General features: G+C 45.5%; 1 protein-coding gene across 4 annotated transcripts in view; it reads left to right on the top strand.

Annotated features, from left to right (window-relative positions):
- Positions 1 to 1972: 1972 nt before the first annotated feature.
- The window catches only part of NARS2 (asparaginyl-tRNA synthetase 2, mitochondrial), a 73950-nt gene continuing 54219 nt past the window's right edge, over positions 1973 to 21703 (top strand). For 3 of the 4 annotated variants that reach the window (XM_068140056.1, XM_068140038.1, XM_068140047.1), the window contains exons 1-5: positions 1973 to 2172; positions 6437 to 6546; positions 9030 to 9150; positions 9838 to 9978; positions 14675 to 14755. In XM_068140056.1, coding sequence (XP_067996157.1) covers positions 2050 to 2172; positions 6437 to 6546; positions 9030 to 9150; positions 9838 to 9978; positions 14675 to 14755 — 576 coding nt within the window. In that variant the 5' untranslated portion in view covers positions 1973 to 2049. The remainder of the gene's footprint in view (positions 2173 to 6436; positions 6547 to 9029; positions 9151 to 9837; positions 9979 to 14674; positions 14756 to 21703) is intronic. The other variant, XM_068140066.1, reaches the window with a different exon arrangement.

Below are 21703 nucleotides of genomic sequence, written 5' to 3'. Positions count from 1 at the left end.
TCCTGGCCCTGGGGCATAACACTGCTGCTGTCTCTTGTTTCACCCATTGTACTCCAAAGATCAATGCACAGGAGTGAGACAACCCCTGACCACCAGCACAGCAGACATGTTCAGTAGCTGCCTTCCCACAGTGTGACTGAGCAGAAGAGGGATGCACATGGATTAGGCAAAGGGCAGGGCAGAGCAACAAAGTCCAGGCAGTGTGGGGAAGCAGCACTGACTTTAATCTTTCCTCATAGAATGGTTTTGGATGGAAAGAACCTTTAAAGATCATCAGATTCAAACCCTTCATCCATGAGCAAGGACATCTTCCACTAGATCAGGTTGCTCAAAGCCCCATCCAACCTGGCCTTGAATGCTGGGCAATTCATTCCAGTACCTCACTACCCTCACAGTAAAAAAAATTTCTTCCTTACATCCAACATAAAACTACCTTCTTACAGTTTAAAACTGCTCTTACCCTGTCACTTCAGGCCTTAGTAAAAAAGCACCACAGCCCTGAGAATGCTAGTGGGAGGACACTGAAGGGAGAAGCCACCCTCCTCAGCTGCAGTGCAGTCTAGGGTCAGTGTGCTGAGAATTTCAGGCACCATCTGTCACTCTCCTGACCTCCTGGGTCTCTCTCTGAGGAGAAATGCCCCATGTCAGTCCATGCCTTCCTCGATCAGGGACTCAGGACTTTGTTCTGCTCTGCAACCCTTGCTGGAGGACAAGACTCTCTCATTTCTCAGCCTCATGACCCCCTCCCTTCCTCTGGCCTCTTTGAATAAAACTTGAGAAGCATCTATCAAGAACACAAGTGTCTCCAGCCCTGCAGAGGATTTGGGAGTACTTGTTGGCAAACAATAGGACATAGGCAGGCAATGTGCATTGGCAGTCCAGAACGCCACCTGCATCCTGGGTTGCCAAAAAAAAAGCAGTGGCAGCAGGTTAGGGGAGGGGATTTCACCCCTCTACTCTGGTGAGACCCCTACCTGCACTGCTGGGTCCTCAGCACAGGAAAGACATGGATTGGAACAGGTCCAGAGAAGGCCACAAAAATAATCAGGGGGCTGGAACTGTTGTGCTGCAACGACAGGCTGGGAGAGTCCAGGTTGTTCAGCCTGGAGAAGACTCTGATGAGCCCCTGTTGAGACCTTTCAGTTCTTAAAGGGGGCTTCTAAATGAGAAATGTTTTAGTAAGGCCTGTAATGACAGGACAAGATACAATGGTTAAGAACTGTAAGAGGGTAGATTTAGATGTAAGGAAGAAATTCTTTGTTATGAATTGGTATGACACTGGCACAGGTTGCCCAGAGGAGTTGTTGATGCGTCATTCCTGGAAGGGTTCAAGTGTTAAAGGCTGAAGTGTTGGAGCAATCTGGTTTAGAGGAAGGTGTCCCTGCCCATGGCAGGGAGGTTGGAACCATATGGTTTCTGCAGCCCAAACCACTCTGATTCTATGAGAAAGGGGTAACATCAGTGCCACTGCTAGTCTGTTAAACTGATGCCTTTATGTATCCTTCTTTTGTTTTGTTTTGTTTGTTTGTTTTCAATATATTCCTTTAAACTAGGCTAACTAAACTTACTCTAGGAATAGTAGGAATAGGATAATTATACAAAGATCAGTTAGTGAGCAGCTCAGCATAAAATCACAAACATTACTTCCCCACACAGCCTGGACTTTGCTGATCTATGACAGGTCCTGGAAAGCGAAATACTCCTTACACACTCCATGGGGATCCCTCCCACAGCCATTGGTGTCCTTTATCGCCCCGCCATGAGGATCGCATCCCGCCGTACCCTGCTCAGTGCCATCCCAAGAACTACATTTCCCAGAGTGCCTTGCGCCAACACGGAGACAGAGACCGTCCTTAGGGCCTGGAGCTCTCCCGTTTCGATTGGCTGGCTGGAGCAGCCTCTGGCGGCCATTGGCTGAGAAGATCACGTGTGGCGACGGGTGGTGTGTTGCCTCACGGGAACTGTGCGGGAGCGGGCCGGCGTGGAGCGAGTGTTCCGGGAGGGCTGAGGCCGGGCCGCCGCGGAGAGCAGACCCGCTAGGCCTGCGCCATGCTGGGTACCCGGGGTGGGTGGCAGGCCCTCCGCCGCTGCGCCTCCCTGCCTCAGGCGGTGCGGCTGCGGGTCAGCGAGGCGCTGGGGGCCCGAGAGTCCGGTGGCGAGGTTAAAGTGCAGGTGTGTCCAGGGGAGGTCGGGGTATACCTGGTAACCCACCCAGACCCTTACTGGGAGGGGAGCTGGAGTGGCGTGGCCCACCCCGGATACACTGGCTTTGCTTCAGGGAGGAAAGCTAGAATCTCTGCAGCTCGTTTTACTGAACTTGCAGATCTCCTTTACAGTTTCCAGGGCGAGCTCTCACTGTTCAGATTGCTGTTGACAGAGCACGTAACAAAGCTGTGAAATTCCTCGGGGCGTGTGCAGGGAAAAGCTGCCACTGTGATGGGCTTTGCTTAAACGTGCACTGTCTGGTTTTGGTTTTATCAGCTCTAGTTTGGAGGACCAAACCATTGCCTCTGTGCTGATGACTTTAAATAGTTGCTTTAGGTCTTGTTCCTTGTCTAGATTTATAGTAGTGTCAGGTAGAGATAACAATAACTGTTTGTTGTTTGTGTCTGGCTCCTGTCGTGAAGCAAGTTCGACTGGGATAAATAGGTTTTTATCAGTGGAACTCTATCCTCAGTACACGTTGTGTGTCCCTCTGCTTTCTGGTGTTCCTGACTGATAGGGTAATGGTTGCAGATGCATATTTCCTGGTTTAGTGCAAGGCCCCTCGCTAGAACTGTGCAGCTGTCACTATTTCTGGATGAATCTGTAAAGGTCTAGGGTACTTTGTAACAGTTTTAAATTTAACTGGAAGAGGATAGATTTAAATTTATGGGGAAGAAATTCTTCTCTATGAGGGTGGTGAGGTGCTGGAACAGTTTGCTCAGATTAAGTGTTACATACTTCTTCCCTGGAAGTGTTTAGGGCCAGGTAGGATGGAGATTTGAGCAGCTAATCTGGGGAAAGATGTCCCTGTCCACAGCAAGGAGATTTGGGTTAGATGATTTTTGACAGTGCTTCATCACTGGTGACCCAAAACACAATTTATAGCACACTGATACTCCTGCACACACATAGATGAAGCCTTATAGGGTAGGAAGAAGTTCATTCAGTACAGGTGCTGTAGTTTTATGAATAATACAAACTGATGCTGAAATTTACAGTACTTCTTTTTGCCCCAGGTCTTTGCTGCTTTATTGCTTTTCCTCTGTGCTGGCAAAAAATATATTTTGTATTAAACTGGCCTGGGGAACTGGCCTGGCTTAAACCCAACTTTATTATGACTGGGTTATTGGAACGTGCAGTGTGGTCTGAGTCATAATTGTCACTACACGTTGCTTCTAGTAAGGTGTGAAGTGCTTAAAACATTGCTGCCATAACCTCTGTGGGTCCAATACAAGCCTGGGGGTATGTTTGTCACTTCTTACTGTGGGATGCAAGACTCATCTCCCTACTTTACAGATCCCAGAAGAACTTGACGAGGTAGAACAAAATCTCTTGAGAATGTTTCTTTGTTTAGGGATTTTGTGTGTTTCATTAAGGAGAGCTTATGAGGAAAGAAAATATGCATTAAATTTGATTTATCAAGTATAATATGTATGGGCTGTTGTGGGGATTTACTGGGATACAAAGGATAAGCACAGCAGCTTCAGGTGTGTTATTGTATGAAAGGCCTTTTAAACATCTGCTGCTTTAGCCACAGAAATAGGAGATTATTCAAATGATCAGACCATAATTTTACACTCCTGTCTTCACAGAATGGTGGGGGTTGGAAAGCACCTTTACAGATTATCTAATCCTTGCACTAGTTCTTGCCTCAAGTGTAACACCCTGAAGAGGTTGTTTAGGTAAATGCTTGGCAGAAGTTGTGCAGCTAGAGCAAAAGCTGAAGTTCAGTTAATCGCTAAATTCATGGCTTTAAAATCTTTCATAGTTCTTGTATGCAGTTGTCCACTCCCTGTTATACCAGCCTTTCTAATGCCTTGTCTGTGTTTGTAGTCATATTGCAGTTTCAAGGATGCTTTACCTCTGATACTGTTTGATTCTTCATGTTTGTTCCATCTAGACGACAGAAGTAGATGATTTGCATTGATTTGGTATAAAATACCTAAAGCACTTGTGTGATGTGAAGTGGTTGGAACTACTTGGGCACTTACACTTAAGAGAAAAACAAAACTGACTGGAAAAGAGGCAGCTTGGTTACTTAATCAGCACTTTGGTAGGTTGTTCTCTGCAGCATGAAGGTGAACTGGAAGCTTTACAAAGGGTAGTCTTGCTTTTAAGTTTTGCTTTTAACTCTTGTGAGCTGGGGAGCAACTAGAATCCTAGAATTGTCAGGGCTGGAAGGGACTTCAAGGATCACCTAGTTCCAACTCCCCTGCCATGGGCAGGGACACCTCACACTAGATCAGGTTGCCCAGAGCCGCATCCAGCCTGGCCTTAAAAACCTCCAGGGATGAGGCTTCCATCACCTCCCTGGGCAACCTGTTCCAGTGTCTCACCACCCTCATGGGGAAGAACTTCTTCCTAACATCCAAACTGAATCTACCCATTTCTATATTGTTTCAGTTCCCTCTAGTCCTGTCATTACCTGACACCCTAAAAAGCCCCTCCCCAGCTTTCTTGTAGATGACTTTAAGATACTGGAAGGCCACAATTAGGTCTCTTCAGAGCCTTCTTTTCTCCAGACTGAATAGTCCCAACTCCTTCAGTCTGTCCTCATAGGAGAGGTGCTCCAGCCCTCTGATCATCCTCGTGGCCCTTCTCTGGACATGCTCCAGCACCTCCAGATCCTTCTTGTAATAGGGGCTCCAGAACTGGACACAGTACTCCAGGTGGTGTCTCACCAGAGTGGAGTAGAGGGGGTGAATCTCCTCCCTCAACCTGCTGTCTATGCAGCTAAGGGAGTTGTATTTTGAATGCTGTTACTGTTGCTTGTTCTCGTGATACTTGCTTAACTTTTAATTATTATTTTTTTGAGTATTATTAAGGGAAATGTTATTTCTCTTTGAAACACTTAAGACATTACCCTGGCATATATGTGGTCAGTTCTACTGGTTTTCTGTTACAAAGAACTGCTTTACTGTGTTTATTCTTATAGTCAAACTGGAAAAGAACATTTACAGATTTTTTTCCTCAATATTTTTTCCCATGGAGACAGTGGAGCAGTCTTGATTTTGAAGTGTAAAGAGAAACACTCAAGGCATTAGTTTTTATTTTTGTTTTCACAGATTTCATCAAGTTGAAAGGGATCCTCAAAGGTTATCTTGCTCAACCCCCTGCAATGAGCAGGGACACTCCAACTAGATCAGGCTGCCCAAGGCCACATGAATGTGTTTTCATCTGAATCTATTGGCTGCAGCATCATTCTTTTAGCAGTCCAGTGGCTTAGGGCATGTAGGAAGGAGGTTGACTTGCTGGAACATGTCCAGAGAAGGGCAACGAAGTTGGTGAGGGGTTTGGAACACAAGCCCTGTGAGGAGAGACTGAGAGAGCTGGGGTTGCTTAGCCTGGAGAAGAGGAGACTCAGGGGTGACCTTATTGCCCTCTACAACTACCTGAAGGGAGGTTGTAGACAGGCAGATGATGGTCTCTTCTCCCAGGAAGCCAGCACCAGAACAAGAGGACACAGTCTCAGGCTGCGCCAGGGGAGGTTTAGGTTGGCTGTTAGGAAGAAGTTCTACATAGAGAGAGTGATTGCCCATTGGAATGGGCTGCCTGGAGAGGTGGTGGAGTTGCCGTCATTGGAGGTGTTCAGGAGGAGACTTGATGGGGTGCTTGGTGCCATGGGTTAGTTGTTTAGGTGGGTTGGATTGGTTGATGGGTTGGACACGATGATCTTGAAGATCTCTTCTGACCTGGTTTATTCTATTCTATTCTAAACAGCCAATGAACAAATTGCAGTGGAAAACTTCCCACAGGTGATGCAGCAACAAAAATGGATACTAAAAATCATCAAAGGAGCTTTGAGTGTTTTATCATAGAAAGCTGTGCATTACTTGTCTCTCTTGTTTCAGCAAGAAGTGTTTTGAAGAGACATCACTAGGAAGAACATGTATTTTGTTAAAATGTTTTTCATCTTCTGAGCACTTTGTAGCTTTCTGGAGTCTCATCTTCCCTGAGATTCAGGTAGATCTTAGTTGTCCCTGCTGTCCTCAAGAGAAGAGTTGATATCTCTGCCTAAGTATTTGTATCTCTTTGCTTTGAAGTCAGTAGAAAAGCTGACACTGACTTGTTTTAAACATTATTTTTTATCTTTGTTCCCCCTAAATAAATATTTCTTTTCCCTTCAATAAGAAGTCGAAATAGGCCTAAGGTAGCATGTCCAGCTCAGCAGGGAGAAGAGCATGACCGTCCATGCCAAGAAATAACAAGTTTCTTTTTCTTTTGCCTCTAGGGTTGGGTCCGCTCTGTCCGATCCCAGAAAGAAATTTTGTTCCTGCACATAAATGATGGGAGTTCTCTGGAACACCTCCAGGTGGTTGCTGATCCCAGCCTGGAAAATAGGTTGGTCACCTTGAGATACTTGGAAAAGTATCTGTGTTGAGCAATGCTTCGAGGAGTCTGCTCAGGCTTCCTTCCCATTGCCAGGGGGTCACAAGCAGCTGGCAGCTGGCCACAGGACAGGCACTACTTCAGCTCAGGGTCTCCGGGTGTGTTTTTAGGCTGCAGAGTGTGACTACTCTGTCTCTGCTTAGCTGAGGCTTTCTTAGCTTAGTTAAGCTGAGGTACTTCTAAGGAAGTGATTGTGCCCCAGTACCTAGCACCTCAAGTACTTTGTCCAGGTTTGGGCACCTCAGTGTAAAACAGATATTGAGGTGCTGGAGTGGGCGTGGAGAAGGGTGACAAAGTTGTTTTGCAGAACATGTCTTATGAGGAGAGGCTGAGGGAGCTGAGGTAGTTTAGCCTGAAGAAGAGGATGCTGAGAGGAGACGTTATTGCTCTCTACAGCTACCTAAAAGGAGGTTCTAGCGAGGTCAGTGCTAGAGGGCAATGAAGAGGAAAAGGACCTGGGGGTTGTAGTGGATGGGAAGTTAACCATGAGCCACCAATGTGCTCTGGTGGCCAGAAAGGCCAATGCCATTCTGGGGTGTATTAGGAGGAGTGTGGTTAGTAGGTCGAGAGAGGTTCTCCTTGCCTTTACTCTGCCACATCTGGAACATTGTGTCCAGTTCTGGGCCCTTCACTTCAAGAAGGACCTTAGGGAACTGCTCGAAAGAGTCCAGTGCAGAGCCACAAAAATGCTGAAGGCAGTGGAACATCTTCCTTATGAGGAGAGACTGAGGGAGCTGGGGCTCTGTAGCTTGGAGGAGAATGAGCGGTGACCTCATTCATGTTTATAAATATGTAAAGGGTGAATGCCAAGGGGATGGAGCCAGGCTCTGCTCAGTGATGCCCAATGACAGGGCAAGGGGCAAAGGGTAGAAGTTGAGGCATAGGAAGTTCCATGTGAACATGAGGACAACTTTATTCACTGTGAAGATGATGGAACTGGAACAGGCTGCCCAGGGGGTTTGTGGAGTCTCCCTCTCTGGAGATATTCAAGATCCACCTGGATGCATTCCTGTGTGATCTGGTCTAGGTGATCCTGCTCTGGCAGTGGGGTTGGACTGGATGAACCTTTGAAATCCTTTCCAGCCCCTAAAATTCTGTGGTTCTGTGTTTCCCGCTTCTCCCAAGTAACTAATGACAGGACAAGATAATGGCCTCAAGCTGTTCCAGCTTGATTGAATATCAGGAAAATATCAGGTTTAGATTGAATGTCAGGAAAAATTTATTTACTGAAAAACTGGTGAGGTACTGGAACAGGCAGCCCAGGGAGGTGATGGAGTCATCATCACTGGAGGTGTTAAAAAACAAAGTAGATGTGACACCTGGGGCCATGGTCTAGTTGTCAAGGAAGTATTGGGTAGAGGGTTGGACTTCATGATCTTAAGAGGTCTTTTCCAAGCGTAATGATTCCATGGTTCTGTTTCAGTTGCCTGTCATGTGAGAGTAATTTGGACTTAATTTTCTTGAAAGCTGTAGCAGTGTGGGCACTTTGGACTGCTATTGGATTTGCTTGGAGATCACCCAATGTAGCCTTGGATAACTGTCCCCCAGATTTTAGAGAGTGCTGTTGCTCTTCCTGTAACAATCTGAGGCTGACTCAGTAGATATACCCCACGGATGGGCATGTCTGGTTTGTTTTAATCAAACAATGCATTTCTTTTACAGATTCATCTTGTTTGTTACTCTCAGTTGTGCTGTCTGGGGGGAGGGCTGCATTTGGGAGCTGTGGGGTGATCCAAGAACCTTCTGCCTATAACTTGTTTTTTGATTATTATTTTTTTTGTCTGTCTGGTGTGTGCCCACCAAGAGCCCCTTCTCATAAAAACCTGTCTCTTTTTCCCCTCATTTGTCCTAAATTATTCTTTACCTTTGTGAATCTATTCAGGTTCCCACCTATGAGGACAGGCCTAAGGAGGTGGGGTTGTTTAGCCTGGGGAAGAGAAGGCTCTGGGGAGACCTAATAGTGGCCTGCCAATACCTCAAGGGGACCTACATGAAGGCTGTAGAGGGACTACAAAGGCCTGTAGCAATAGGATGAGGGGCAGTAGTTTGAAAATAGAGAACAGAAGATTTAGATTGGATGTTAGGAACAAGTTCTTGACCACGAGGCTTGTGGAACGCTGGAACAGGTTGCCCAGGGAGGTAGTTGCGTCCTCATTCCTGGAGATATTCAAGGTCAGGCTTGACAAAACTCTGAGCAGCCTGATCTAGTGGAGGATGTCTCTGCTGACTGCAGGGGAGTTGGACTAGATGACCTTTGGAGGTTCTTTCTGACCCAAACCATTCTATGCATTTAATAAATTTTCATTTGATCCTTTAAGCCCTATCACTGCAGTAGCTCTTGTGATCTCAGGTGGCCCAGCTAAATTAAGAGGAATGTATCTGACTTTGTGTCAGTGCTTAGTTAAGCTGACATTTTTTTCCTCTTGGTTTCTTAGAGATCTGACTTTTGGAAGCGCAGTGGAAGTGCGAGGGAAACTGGTCAAAAGTCCTCATCGGAGGCAGAACATGGAGCTGCGAGCTGAAAGCATCCGTGTGGTGGGAGCCTGTGATACTTGGGTATGTCACTGCAGCAGGTGGCCAACTGGTAGAACTGCTTTGGAAAGAAGTTTCAAAAGGTCCAATATCCAACAAAGTGTTCTGCAGAGTGTTTAAGTCTGAGTGGTCCTGCAGGCTTTGATAAGTCAGCAGTGTCTGTAGAGTACCTCAAAGGAGACACATGAGATCACTGTGAAAGCTCTTCTCTGCAGCAGAGCTGTTTCTGTGTGGAAACTGGTGCACATGCTGGCAACTAAGCATGTGCATTTATCCCACCCTGAAGCACTTCCTTGTGCCAGGTGGTTTGCCTGGTAAGTTTGGCTTGGGATGCAATTTGGAGAAGCTGTGGGACTGGCAAAACACCCTGGATTGTGCAGGTGGAAGAGCTGTGTCTGCCGCAGGCATGTTTGGAACTGTCTGGCTGTTGTGGCAGTGGGATGAGCAGCTGGCTTGCAAGGGGGCTTAGCATCCAGAAGGTGGAGCATGTCAGAGTGCTGATACCTTGTCTTGTGTTCATGGCTTCTGCTCTGCTGAAAGCTTTATAAAATCCACAGCAAAACTAGAAAAAACAGGCAGAAGTATGTAGTTCCTCTCTGCTCTGTACTGAAAACTGGGTTTTAGCAGGCAGCGATGCTGCTCCATGAATAGCAATAAAACTACATTGGCTCTGAGTTCTCATCTTCTTCAGTTTATTTCCTTGTTTTTCAGACATTCCCCTTGAAAATGAAGGAGAGGCACCCACTGGAGTATGTCCGACAGTTCCCTCACCTGCGATGCAGGAGCAACACCCTCGCCTCCCTCTTGAGAATCCGCAGTGAAGCCACTGCAGCCATCCACTCCTTCTTCCAGGTAATCCCTTCTGCACTGAGCCTTAGGTGTAAAACACTCCACCAGTCTGGCTTCATGGGAGCATGAAGGGAGGGGAGGGAGTGTGACATCTTTACTGCAAGGTATGGATTTTGAACATGGTGGTTTTCTTCCCAGTCCTAGGTTTGCCTGAGGCCTTGGCTAGACTGTTAGCTGTGATCAGATTAGCACATCTGTGATCTTTCCACCCATTTCCTGTTAGTTATTTTATCCCTTTCATTAAGCAGCAATATAATTGCCTGCCAATGTGTGTGGTCTGTGGAACAGAACATAATATTGAGTTGTTTAACCCATCCTCAGCAGTGACCTTACGGTCCTTGGATAGAAGCCTCCTCCCACATGGAGAAATCTGATGCAGGAAGGCTACCAACAGAATAAGCTCTTCATGTTATTCTGTTAAGTTCTTGACTTTTTATTGCTGTGTTGCAAGTCTGTGTAGATGCTGATAGATGAGATTGAGTCTCCTGTTTTCTTGGAATTGTACAACGGTTTGAGTTGGAAGGGACCTTAAGGATCATGTAATTCCAACCCTGCTGCAGGGACCAGAGACATCTTCACTACACCAGGCTGCTCAAAGCTGCGTCCAGCCTGGGCTTGAACACTTCCAAGGATGGGACATCCACAGCCTCTCTGGACAACCTGTCCCAGTGTCTCACCACCCTCACAATGAAGAATTTCTTCCTTCTATCTATAGCAGCAAGGAGTCATCATGGGGCAAAGAAGGTCACCAGCCTCCTGGGCTGTGTTAGGCAGAGCACTACCAGTAGGGCAAGGGAGGGGATCTCTCCCCATCTGCACAGCACTCTTGATTTATCAGGGTTGCTGGGTGAGGTGCTTGCATTCCCAGTGCAAGAGATACATGAGCATTGATACATTTTGAACTGCATTTTATGAACCTGTCACTCTTTAGCTGTGGGCGTGGTACAGGCATTTTGCAGGCAGTAGATGAACTCTGGTTACAGATATCATGTAGAGGTCATGCAAGTAAAGAAAGATGAAGTCCTCAAGTGTATCTGAGCCCCTTCTTTTAAAGCCTTTTGTTGCAACAAACTTATTTTACTTTAGATAAGCTGCTTTTACCTTGAGTAGAATCACATCCAGAGTAGTCTGATTACAAAATTCCTGTGTAGTAATCAGTATGACTCCACAGGTCAGAATGGTTGAGATTGAATTTCAGGTCCCAGCTATGCTGGTGCTGTCACCTGCAGTGGCAGAAAAGGCTTGCCTGCTCCAAGAGATACCTGTATGGCACCACAGGGCATTTAGAAGATATTTTTTGGGGGGTTCTGATTTATTTTATTTTTTTAAGAGCATAGTAGAAATACTATGTCAGGTAAAGCTGTGGTGGTGTCAGTGTTGTGCCAGCTGCTAAGGCAGAAGCCCGCTCAATTTGGAACCGGTCTTTACTGGTGTGGAGCCACTAGATGGCATTGCCTGCAACAGTTTCAGGCACAGGCTAGGAAGGCAGCGAGATACAAAAGAAGTATCTTATTTTGATACAAGGTTTATTTCTCCAAATTAACTCCAGCTCAGGCCCTGACATACCTTCCTGTTTAAAATGTTTAAGAGGCAAGGTTGAAGAAAAAATGAATTATTAATTTAGCAGGAATAGCTACATTAAAGTTATTTTTAAAGGAATAAGGAAGATTTGGTCCCAGACCTGGTATTTGAGAATGCTTATGTCCCAACTCTCCTAGCACCAGGAATGTCTGTGGTTTGCTCCATCTGATGGAAGGAAAGCAGACTTCTTAAATTGCCACCTACATCACCCTAAGAATGCTCTGATTTCTGACTTGACAATGGCAGAACACACCATAACTAGAAAGTATAATTGGAGAGTTTTCATTGTGCAGAGCTGTAAAGAGCTTAATAGGGAAAGAAAATAAGGGGTGTTTTGAGTACACACTTGAAGTGGCCAGCAGGGTGAGGGAAGTGATTCTGTCCCTCTGCTCTGGTGAGGCTTCATTTGACATGCTGAGTCCAGCTCTGTAGTCCTCGGTACAGGAAAGACATGGACCTGGTGGGGTGGGTCCAAAGGAGACCACAAAGATAATGATGAGAGGGATGAAACTCCTCTGCTGTGAGGAGAGGCTGACAGAGTTGGTATTGTTTATCCTGAAGAAGAGAAGGCTTCAGGAAAACCTTTTAGTACTTAAATGGGTCCTATAGGAAAGATGAGAACAATCTTTTTAGCAGGGCCTGTGTTGCTAGAGACAAGGGGTGATGGCTTTAAACTAAAAGAGGGGAGATTCAGATGAGATAGAAGAAAGAAATCTTTTACAATGAAGGTGGTGAAACCCTGGCACAGGTTGTCCAGAGGTGGTAGATGCCCCATCCCTGGAAACATTCTTGGTCAGGTTAGACTGGACTCTGAGCAACCTGGTCTAGGACCTGATGTCCCTGCCTGTGGCAGGAGGGGTGGAGCTAGACAATCCTGGAGGTCCCTTCCAACCCTGACAATTCTCTGATTCTCTGTGCCTGCTTACTGCAGGGTGTTGTGGACTACATGACCCTTAAAGGTCCCTTCCAACTCCAAACAGTCTATGAGTCGATGAAATGATCTCGACTCTAACTATGGAAAGTGGTGGGGATTTTTTAGCCTAGTCATTTCCATCAGTGGCTGACTAATGCCAAATGCCTTTGGTTTGGACGCTGAAGCCTCAAATGTCATCTTTGTATCTTCTCCTGAGTATTGTGGGGTCCATATAGGAGAGAAACATTGTTCTGAGACACAGTAAAATAGTTACTGTGTGACTGTCAAGCTTCACTTTGCACATTAACTTCCAGGTTTGTCAGAACCAGTGATGCTACTTGAAGTATTTTAGGAGGGGAGCAATCCAAGAGGGTTTTATGGGTTTCTCATCTTTCAGACCTGTGCAGTTCACATACCCTTTTTATATCATCTAAGGGATGTGAAATGTACTTCTTTACAGTGGCTGGCACCACAGTATGAGGAATTTAGGCAATTTTCCAAAATCTCATGTATGCTTGGATGGCCACATGACCAGCAGGTCTCTGGAGTATGCATGGAATTGTGGCAGTGACCTTCATTTTGCATTGGTAGGCTGAAACTGGCAAAGCAAGTAGTTCTGGCTCCTAAATTTCTTTCTGTTGTCACTGGATCTCGGTGAGAAGTTCCTGCTGATTGCTCAGTAAGCTGAGGTCTTTTCACCTGTAACCAATGTAGCCTACACCTGACTGCAGGGACTTGCTCCCTCTTCCTTCAATTATGGTGAAGCCACAAAATATGTTGTGTCCACACCAACTCTTTGGTCCAAATTAATTTTAGGTTGATTCTCAGGATGGGCACTAAATCCTGCTCCTGTTTTCCTGGCCTTTAACTAGCTGGTGATAAGGTGCAGGACCTCTCATGAGAGTGGCCCTGTGAAATTAAACTTTTAGAAACATTTGTTTTTTCATCTGTTTTTTTAGTTAGTGTTTTATGTAAATAGACAATGAGTTATGCTCTGTCATTGCCTCTGTCTTGGTCATGCTGGCACACCCTGATTTTAAAGGAGTTGCCTTCATGCTATACATTACAGTGATGCAAGGGAGAACAAATCCTTTGTTCATAGCTAAAATCAGCTAGTTCCAGGTTCTTGTTTACCTTGAGATACACAAGTAGTGAGACTAAATTAGGAAAGTGATGGGTACTAGAGTTCTGTTCCTGGTTTTGCACCTAACATGCTGTATGTAATTGTCTGAGGACTGCAAACTGTGTTGCAGCTGGTTTAAAAGCCTACAGTTGTGCTTCAGAAATACCTACAGAATGGTAGAATCGTGGGGATTGGATGAGACCTCAAAAAAGGACCAAGTCCAACTCTTCTGCTAAGGCGGGGTCACCTAGAGAGAGTTGCATGGGGTAGTGTCCAGGCAGATTTTGAATCTCTTCAGAGGAGACTCCACAACCTACCTGGGCAGCCTGTTCCAGTGCTGTGGCACTGCCAAAGGAAAGTTTTTTCCACATGTTTAGATGGAACCTCCTGTGTTCCAGTTTGTGCCAGTTGCCCCTTGCCCTGTTTCCAGGCACCACTGAAAAGTCTGGTCCCATCCTATTGACCCCTGCCCAGAGAAGAGGCACTCTTCCTACAATCTTCCTGGTTTCAGAGCCCTCAGCTGTTATGAACTGTTAAATGAATGAATAATTCTCCAGGTACTTGTAGGATGACCAAGCCAGAGTACACATATATGATGTCTCTTAAAACCAGTTTGACTTCGATATCTCAGATCTGAGGTGGGACTGATATTTTCATGGTAGTTGGGTGTTTTTAAGGCCTCTCTCCCGTGGAGAACATGAAGAGAGAGTATCCTCTGCCTAACCATCATCATCTGAAAGGCTGGAAGAAACTGAAATATTGAGGCTGTAGGATTGAATTTGATTGAAACTGCCCAAAAATATAAAAACAGTGAGAAGCAAGGGGAATAGCATGGAGATGAGCAGTTGCAAAACCCCACGGTAAAAGCAGAAACTTTGTTACTTATGAAACATGGGTTTGTAAATTATACCAGCTTTTAGTTAGTCCTCTGTCCATATGAGGCAGAAGTTGCCTATCGGAGTACATGTGCTGTCCTGCTTGGGAACTAACTGCTCAGCTATGAAGTGTGCTGGTTGATAGTATCCTTGAAGCTGCTGGTTTGTATCTTCAGCTAGTTCACTTCAGCCTTCTTTCTGTTCCAGGATAATGGCTACGTGCATATTCATACCCCCATCATTACATCAAATGACTGTGAAGGTGCTGGGGAGCTCTTTCAAATTGAGGTAAGTTGGGCTGCCTAAAGTTTCTTTTGATTTTTGCTTGGAAAGCAGTTCTGTAGGTTGTTAAAGGCTAGAGGAAATGTTTGTCTTTACAAACCCTTTCCTTCATGTACTTCTGTACATGTGTTTGTTTATTTTTTGATACAGCAGTTCTTTGCTGAAGCTAGTAATTCAGGCACAGTTAAACAGATGCATTACTATAATTTAAATTGCTGCTTTGTGCTTTAGTCAGCACCTTTTATACTGACGAGGTTTTTCTGTCCCTGGTGCTGTGAAAAAGTGTACAAAGGAAAACAGAGTGAAATAGAAGATCTTAGTAAATGGAGAGATGGGATCACAGTATCACCAAGGTTGGAAGAGACCTCAAAGATCATCAAGTCCAACCTGTCACCACAGACCTCATGACTAGACCATGGCCCCAAGTGCCACGTCCAATCCCCTCTTGAACACCTCCAGGGATGGTGACTCCACCACCTCCCTGGGCAGCACATTCCAATGACGAATGACTCTCTCAGTGAAGAACTTTCTCCTCACCTCGAGCCAAAACCTCCCCTGGTGCAGCTTGAGACTGTGTCCTCTTGTTCTGGTGCTGGTTGCTTGAGAGAAGAGACCAACCCCTTCCTGGCTACAACCACCTTTCAGGTAATTGTAGAGAGCAATGAGGTCACCCCTGAGCCTCCTTCTCTCCAGGCTAAACAACCCCAGCTCCCTCAGCCTCTCCTCACAGGGCTGTGCTCAAGGCCTCTCCCCAGCCTTGTTGCCCTTCTCTGGACACGTTCAAGTGTCTCGATATCCTTCTTAAACTGAGGGGCCCAGAACTGGACACAGGACTCAAGGTGTGGCCTAACCAGTGCAGTGTACAGGGGCAGAATGACCTCCCTGCTCCTGCTGGCCACACTGTTCCTAATGCAGGCCAGGATGCCATTGGCCTTCTTGGCCACCTGGGCACACTGCTGGCTCATGTTTAGGCAGCTGTCAATCAGCAGGGATGGGATGGTCAGGACAGCCTATTACACACAAATATTTCTTAGCTTTGAAATGAAGAATGTAATTTACCTTGAGATAGCTCCTTCAAAGAAAGTCAGCAATACCCAAAACTTCTTTTCACCCGTATATGAATTCCTGCCTACAAGCTGCTCCTGTTTTATGTTGGAATTATCCCCCAGTGTGGCCAAGTCTCCCCAGTCATCTGCCAGATTACTGCCACATTCTCTCGTTACATGAAGGCCTTCACATCTTGGGTCAAAACCTCTTATGAAACATAAATACACCTATAACCACTAGGATCTTCCCCACATGTCTCTCATAGTTCCTAACCCCTATATGCATGAATCCTTTTTTATTTCATAGAATTGTTGCAGTTGGAAAAGACCTCCGAGTCCACCATCAGCCTAGCACCACCATGGACATTGAACTGTATCCCAAAATGCCATGTCCACGCGTTTCTTGAACACCTCCAGGGATGGTGACTCCACCACCTTCCTGGGCAGCCTGTTCCAATGCCTGACCACTCTTTCAGTGAAAGAAATTTTTCCTAATATTCAATCTAAACATCCCTTGGCACAATTTCAGGCCATTTCCTCTTGTTTTGTCACTTTATACTATGGAGAAGAGACCAGCCCCCACCTCAATCCAACCTCCTTTCAGGGAGCTGTAGAGAGCATTGAGGTCTGCCTTCAGCCTCCTCTTCTCCAAACTAAACAATCCCAGTTTCCTCAGACAGTCCTTATCAGACTTGTTCTCTAGACCTTTCTCCAGCTTTGTTGCCCTCCTTTGGACACTGTCCAGTGCCTCAATGTCTTTGTTGTAGTGAGGGGCCCAAAACTGAACCAAATATTTGAGATGTAGCCTCACCAGTGCCAAGTACAGGGAGACAGTCACTTCCCCGCTCTTGCTGGCCACACTGTTTGTGATCCAGGCCAGGAAGCTGTTGGCCTTCTTGGCCATATTTGAAATCCACTTGCCTGTTTCAGACAGTTGCATCCATTGCCACTTATGCTTACTGGCTCCAGCCTTGCTAGTGAATCATCTGCAAGCAAAAGACAAGTTGTTGAGGCAGCAGTTGTTTGCTGCAGGATCTCATCTTCCACCAACTACAGAGCCTCATGACAAAAAATGCCTCTGTGTGCTCATCTTTCAGGATGTCAAGGTCTAACCTGTGCTACTGGTGATTCCCTTCTAAACCAGTATGTGTGGCTCAGCCTTTTGCTTGCTGGGACAATAGAGTTGATTAGCTAAACTAAATTGTTCCTCTTTAAATGAGATCTCTTAATGCTACCCAAAGGTTCGTTCAAGGCTGTTGCATGCAAATTAAGATGTGAAAACAAGTGACACTTAATGATGAGAACATTACAGGGTTTGCAGCTGTACAGTGTGTTACATCTTTGGTACAAATTGTATCCACTTGAAAGCTGTAGAGGATGCAGGACTGCAGCGTAGGTGGCTGCTGGTAACAGAAGCACTGATGCAAATGTTGATTGAGGTGCTAAATTGCAAGTCTCAAACGTGGATAAACTGGATCTTAACTAAATGTTCAAGGCAAATCTCTAGCTCTCTCTCAAATGTGATTGCTTAGGTAAGTAATACCTGTCTTGGAGAAATGTAATGGCAGCCCTGCTTGAAAGGTGAGGAGTAAATGCTGAGTTGGATCCCATTTAATGGCCTGTGCCACAAGGAAAGAGCTTCAAAAATTCACTTGCTAGTATGAAGTTCTCCCTGGTTTCCTCTTTCTTGAGTACTGCTTCATTGTCTGGCCTAATTTAGGTCTTGGTTTTGTTTTTGCAAAGCTCTGTTCAGAATTAGCCTTGGCTAGCATAGACCCAAGACCCAATGTTACCCTGCTGTGACCACTTCACTCCACAGGAGCAGTGACGGTGTTTCTTGACAGTGGAAGTCTGGGGAAGATTAAGCTTGTCTCAGGGCAGGCATGTGACACTGTCAGACATAAAAACAAGGGTGTGATATTTGTTACAAAGCCAGGAATCTCTATATACTTTTAATCATACCAACCATCAAGACATTCCCTGTCTGCTGTATTCAGTCACTTTAAACTCGTCCTTAATTCACTGTTTGCACTGACTGAGGGAGAAAATAAATTCCTGTTCCTCTTATATTTCAGCAGCAGCCAAGATTCCCATCAGTGAAAGCAACCTGCAAATTAGATTCTTCAGTGCAAAAGATGTCTAAATCCTGTACTGAAAGTTTTAAGACCTATCCTCCAGTTGCAAACAGAATGTGACTTGATGTCCTATTGCTCCCAGGCTTGTGGTAGTTACAATGCACCTGCTGCTTACAGGTTCCTTTTTCAGCCCCTGTGGTTTTTTTTGTTTTCATTTTAGCTCCCTTGAGCAGTGTCCAAAGCTGATTATCTCACCAGTTTAGCTATCCTGTACTGGGTAGAATAAGTTGAAAACTTGGGTTGAGTAGCCTGTATGTCCCACACAGAGGCTATTTTTGCACCCATTGTGAACTGTTGCCTTTTAATAGCTGTCTTCTCCTGACTGGCACAATTTTAATCCTCTGACTAATGTCTGATGGCTGCTCAGGCTCCTGCATTCCTCAGAAATGGTGGCAAGAAAAGAGAGCAGGAATCTGGTTTTACATGAGACTTGAAGAGATGAAGGAAAAAGTAACTTGAGTTAGAAGAAAAAGGCTTTTTGAAGGCATGTGGTCTTTGATTCCTAGACCTCCTAATCCTGTAGGATTTGTGTTTGTTTATATGTTCAGCTTCCTCATTATCTTTGTTTGGTTTTGGGTGTACTGATTAGACTGTACATAGCTTTGGCTGGGATGTTCTCATACCAGGACTTTGGATTGGAGGAGAATCTCTTCCATCTCTTCTGGGCAAATCAATTCAGTTAAATATTTTTAAAATGAAGTATTGTCACAATGAAAAGAGGGTGGTAAGCAGAGGACATTTAAAATAAATCACAAGATGGTAAGAACTCCAAAGAAATCTTTACAGTTGAGATTTTTCTGCACCTGAGAAATGTAGTCCTGAGGAAATGTTGGAGAAGAAACTGTTAGACGTGTGAAAACAGCCAGTCAGACCATGACCCACAGGGAGGAGAATATCAGCAACACCAGCTTGTGAATTTCTGCACCTTTGAATGTGTCTGTGCCTCCGGTGGAACCCTGGAGGGGAGAAGTATCTTGGTTTTGTGCTGCTTTCTTTACAGCAAATTTACTGAAAACACCAAAAAAGCTTTGAACACTGGAAGCTGAGTTTTAGCAGAATGCAAAGTAGGAGGAGGTAATTCTTATAATGGGGGAAGGCAGATCAGCAAGGGTGAGACAGCTGTTTTTATTTTGATTTAATCTGAGAATAATTCCTCTGAACAAAGTATTTGCACCTCAAGGCAGATCCTTCCCTTGCCTTTTTTGAAGTCTGCAATTCTTAGCAGCTTGGTATATTGCAAGCACAAGCAGCTTTGTGTATTGCAAGCAGCCTTCTGGGGCTGCTTCCTAGGAAATCTGCCTTCCTTTTGTCTTTGTGACCCAGCTGCATGTCTGTTCCCTGCTATTTTCAGTAGCCTCCCACTCTGTCTGCAGTTTTGAAGGCTCCCTGCTTTCTGGGCCTCGTGTTCTCTCTTTTCCACTTCACTCCCTGGGAAGTTTCCTTGTTTGACTGTCTTCAGCTGCTGTGGAGAAGGTGGAGGCTTCTCTACTCTCTGAAAGAGTCTTTTTGGCTCAAGATGCTCCAGCCAGTATGATGAGGCCCTGGAAAGCCACTTTTCCTGTGGCCCAGCTGCAGCCTTTTAATAGAACTCGGCATGCAATGAGTTAGAAAGCGCAACAGCTGCATTGGCATTCACAGCTCCTTAAAGTAGATCTCAGATGTGTTTTCTACTGCCTGTGGCCTTACTCATTCCTGAGGACCTTGCTCTAAATGTAGGAAGTTCTGCACTCTACCTGTTAGCTCCATAGAATCATAGAATGATGGGAAATGGAAGGCACCTCCATACAGTCCATCTCCCTGCCAAAGCAGGGTCACCTAGGGCAGGTCACCCAGGAATGCATCCAGACAGGTCTTGAAAGTCTCTAATGAGGGAGATTCCACAATCCCTCTGGGGCAGCCTGTTCCAGTGCTCCATCACCATTACAGTTACAGAAATTTTTCCTCATGTTGATGTGGAACTTCCTGTGTTCCAATTTGTGTCCACTGCCCCTTGTTTTATCACAAGACATAGTTGCGAAGAGACTGGCATGTTCTTGACATCCACCTGTCAAATATTTGTAAACATTAATAAGTTCTTCTCTTAGTCTTCTCCAGACTAAACAGCCCCAGATCTCAGTCTTTCCTCATCAGACAGATATTCCAGTCCCTTAATCATTCTCCCAGCCATTCATTCTAGTATATCCCTGTCCCTCTTGAACTGGGGAGCCCAGAAGTGGACACAATGCTCTCGATATGGTCTCAGGTCAGAGCAGAAGGGAAGTAGAGCCTTCTTTGACCTGCTGGCCACACTTCTTAATGTACCCTAGGATACCATGGGCCTTCTTGGCCACAAGGGCACATTACTGTCCCTTGGATAACTTATTATCCACCTCCAGCAGAGGTGATATGTGCTATGCATCAGGCTTGTCTCTTTCCACATACTTCTGGGTGCTGTTTGACTGCACTCAGAGCATGGATCATGCTGTTTTACTATTTGAAAGGACACTTGACTGTAAACCCAAATCCAGGTATTGTTCTCCAAAATATTTCCAGAGATTGGATGGCATTTGGCTTTTGGGGTTATTTTGCCACTTGCCCACAAGAGTGAGTGTAAAAGATTTTAGATCCCTGAGGGGGGGATCCCTGGCTGTTCCACCAGTAGTATGTAACTGCTGGTGAAGCTGCAGAAACTCCCTCCTACCATTCCTTTGCTACTGCTGAGAAACAGCCTCATCAGCAGCAAGGAACACTGGGATCTGCTGGAAAAAATCCCAAATTAAATGCAGCAGTGTTAGAATCTGTCAGGTGTTTTCCCTTTTACAGATGTGTCACAATCTGGGAGACAGCCTGGGAGAAAGACTTCAGAGGGCTGCTCAGCAGGAATCAGAATAAGCTGGAACTGATCTGAGGGAGGAGGACATGCTCCTGCATTTTCTAGCTCCCCCAGTTTCTGCTTCTTTCTACCTGGTTCATCACTACCTGCAATTCCAGTCCTTATTCATGTGATGTTTGTCTCAGCAGAGCCAGCTGCTGTTGCCCAATGCAGGTCCTCCGCCTGATCAGAATTAGGACTGTAAGGAAGACTCTGTGGAAGTCAGGAATTTTGCAGTGCTTGTCTAAAGGGAAAATTCAGTCATGTTTATAATGGGACATCATAGAATCACTGAATTTTTTTAGTTGGAAAAGACCTCAAAGATTGAGTACAACTGTCAACCTCACACCACTATAGTGACTAAACCATGTCTTAAACGGCCATGCCCACATGTTTCTTGAACACCTCCAGGGATGATGACTCCACCACCTCCCTGGGAAGCCTGTTCCAATGCCTGACCACACTTTAAGTAAAGAAATGTTTCCTAATATCCAATCTAAACATCCCTTGGCACAATTTCAGGCCATTTCCTCTCATTCTGTCACCTGACACAAGGGGGAAGAGACCAATCCAACCTCACTCCAACCTCTTTTCAGGAAGTTGTAAAGAGCAATGAGATCTCCCCTCAGCTTCCTGTTCTCTAGACTAAACAATTTGAGTTACTTCAGCTGCTCCTCATAAGACTGGTTCTCTAGACCCTTCACTAGGTTTGCCCTTCTCTGGAGATGCTCCTCACCTCAATGTCCTTCTTGTAGTGAGGTGTTCGAAACTGAACACGATGTTCAGGGTGCAGCCTCACTGCTGCAGAAGACAGGTCCAGATTACAGACATGATGCTGTGAAACTTCAGCAGTTGGTTTTGTGGGCCTGGGCTAGAACTACAGTGCTGATTTCTCTGAGCTTTTCAAGTCTTCTCTGATCCC

Source organism: Melanerpes formicivorus, unplaced genomic scaffold, assembly GCF_026170545.1.
Source record: "Melanerpes formicivorus ecotype bairdi unplaced genomic scaffold, bMelFor1.0.p_v2 SCAF_1, whole genome shotgun sequence".
NCBI lineage: Eukaryota > Metazoa > Chordata > Aves > Piciformes > Picidae > Melanerpes > Melanerpes formicivorus.
The sequence above is the reverse complement of the archived record's forward strand: the minus strand, read 5'-3'. Positions and strand labels throughout refer to the sequence as shown.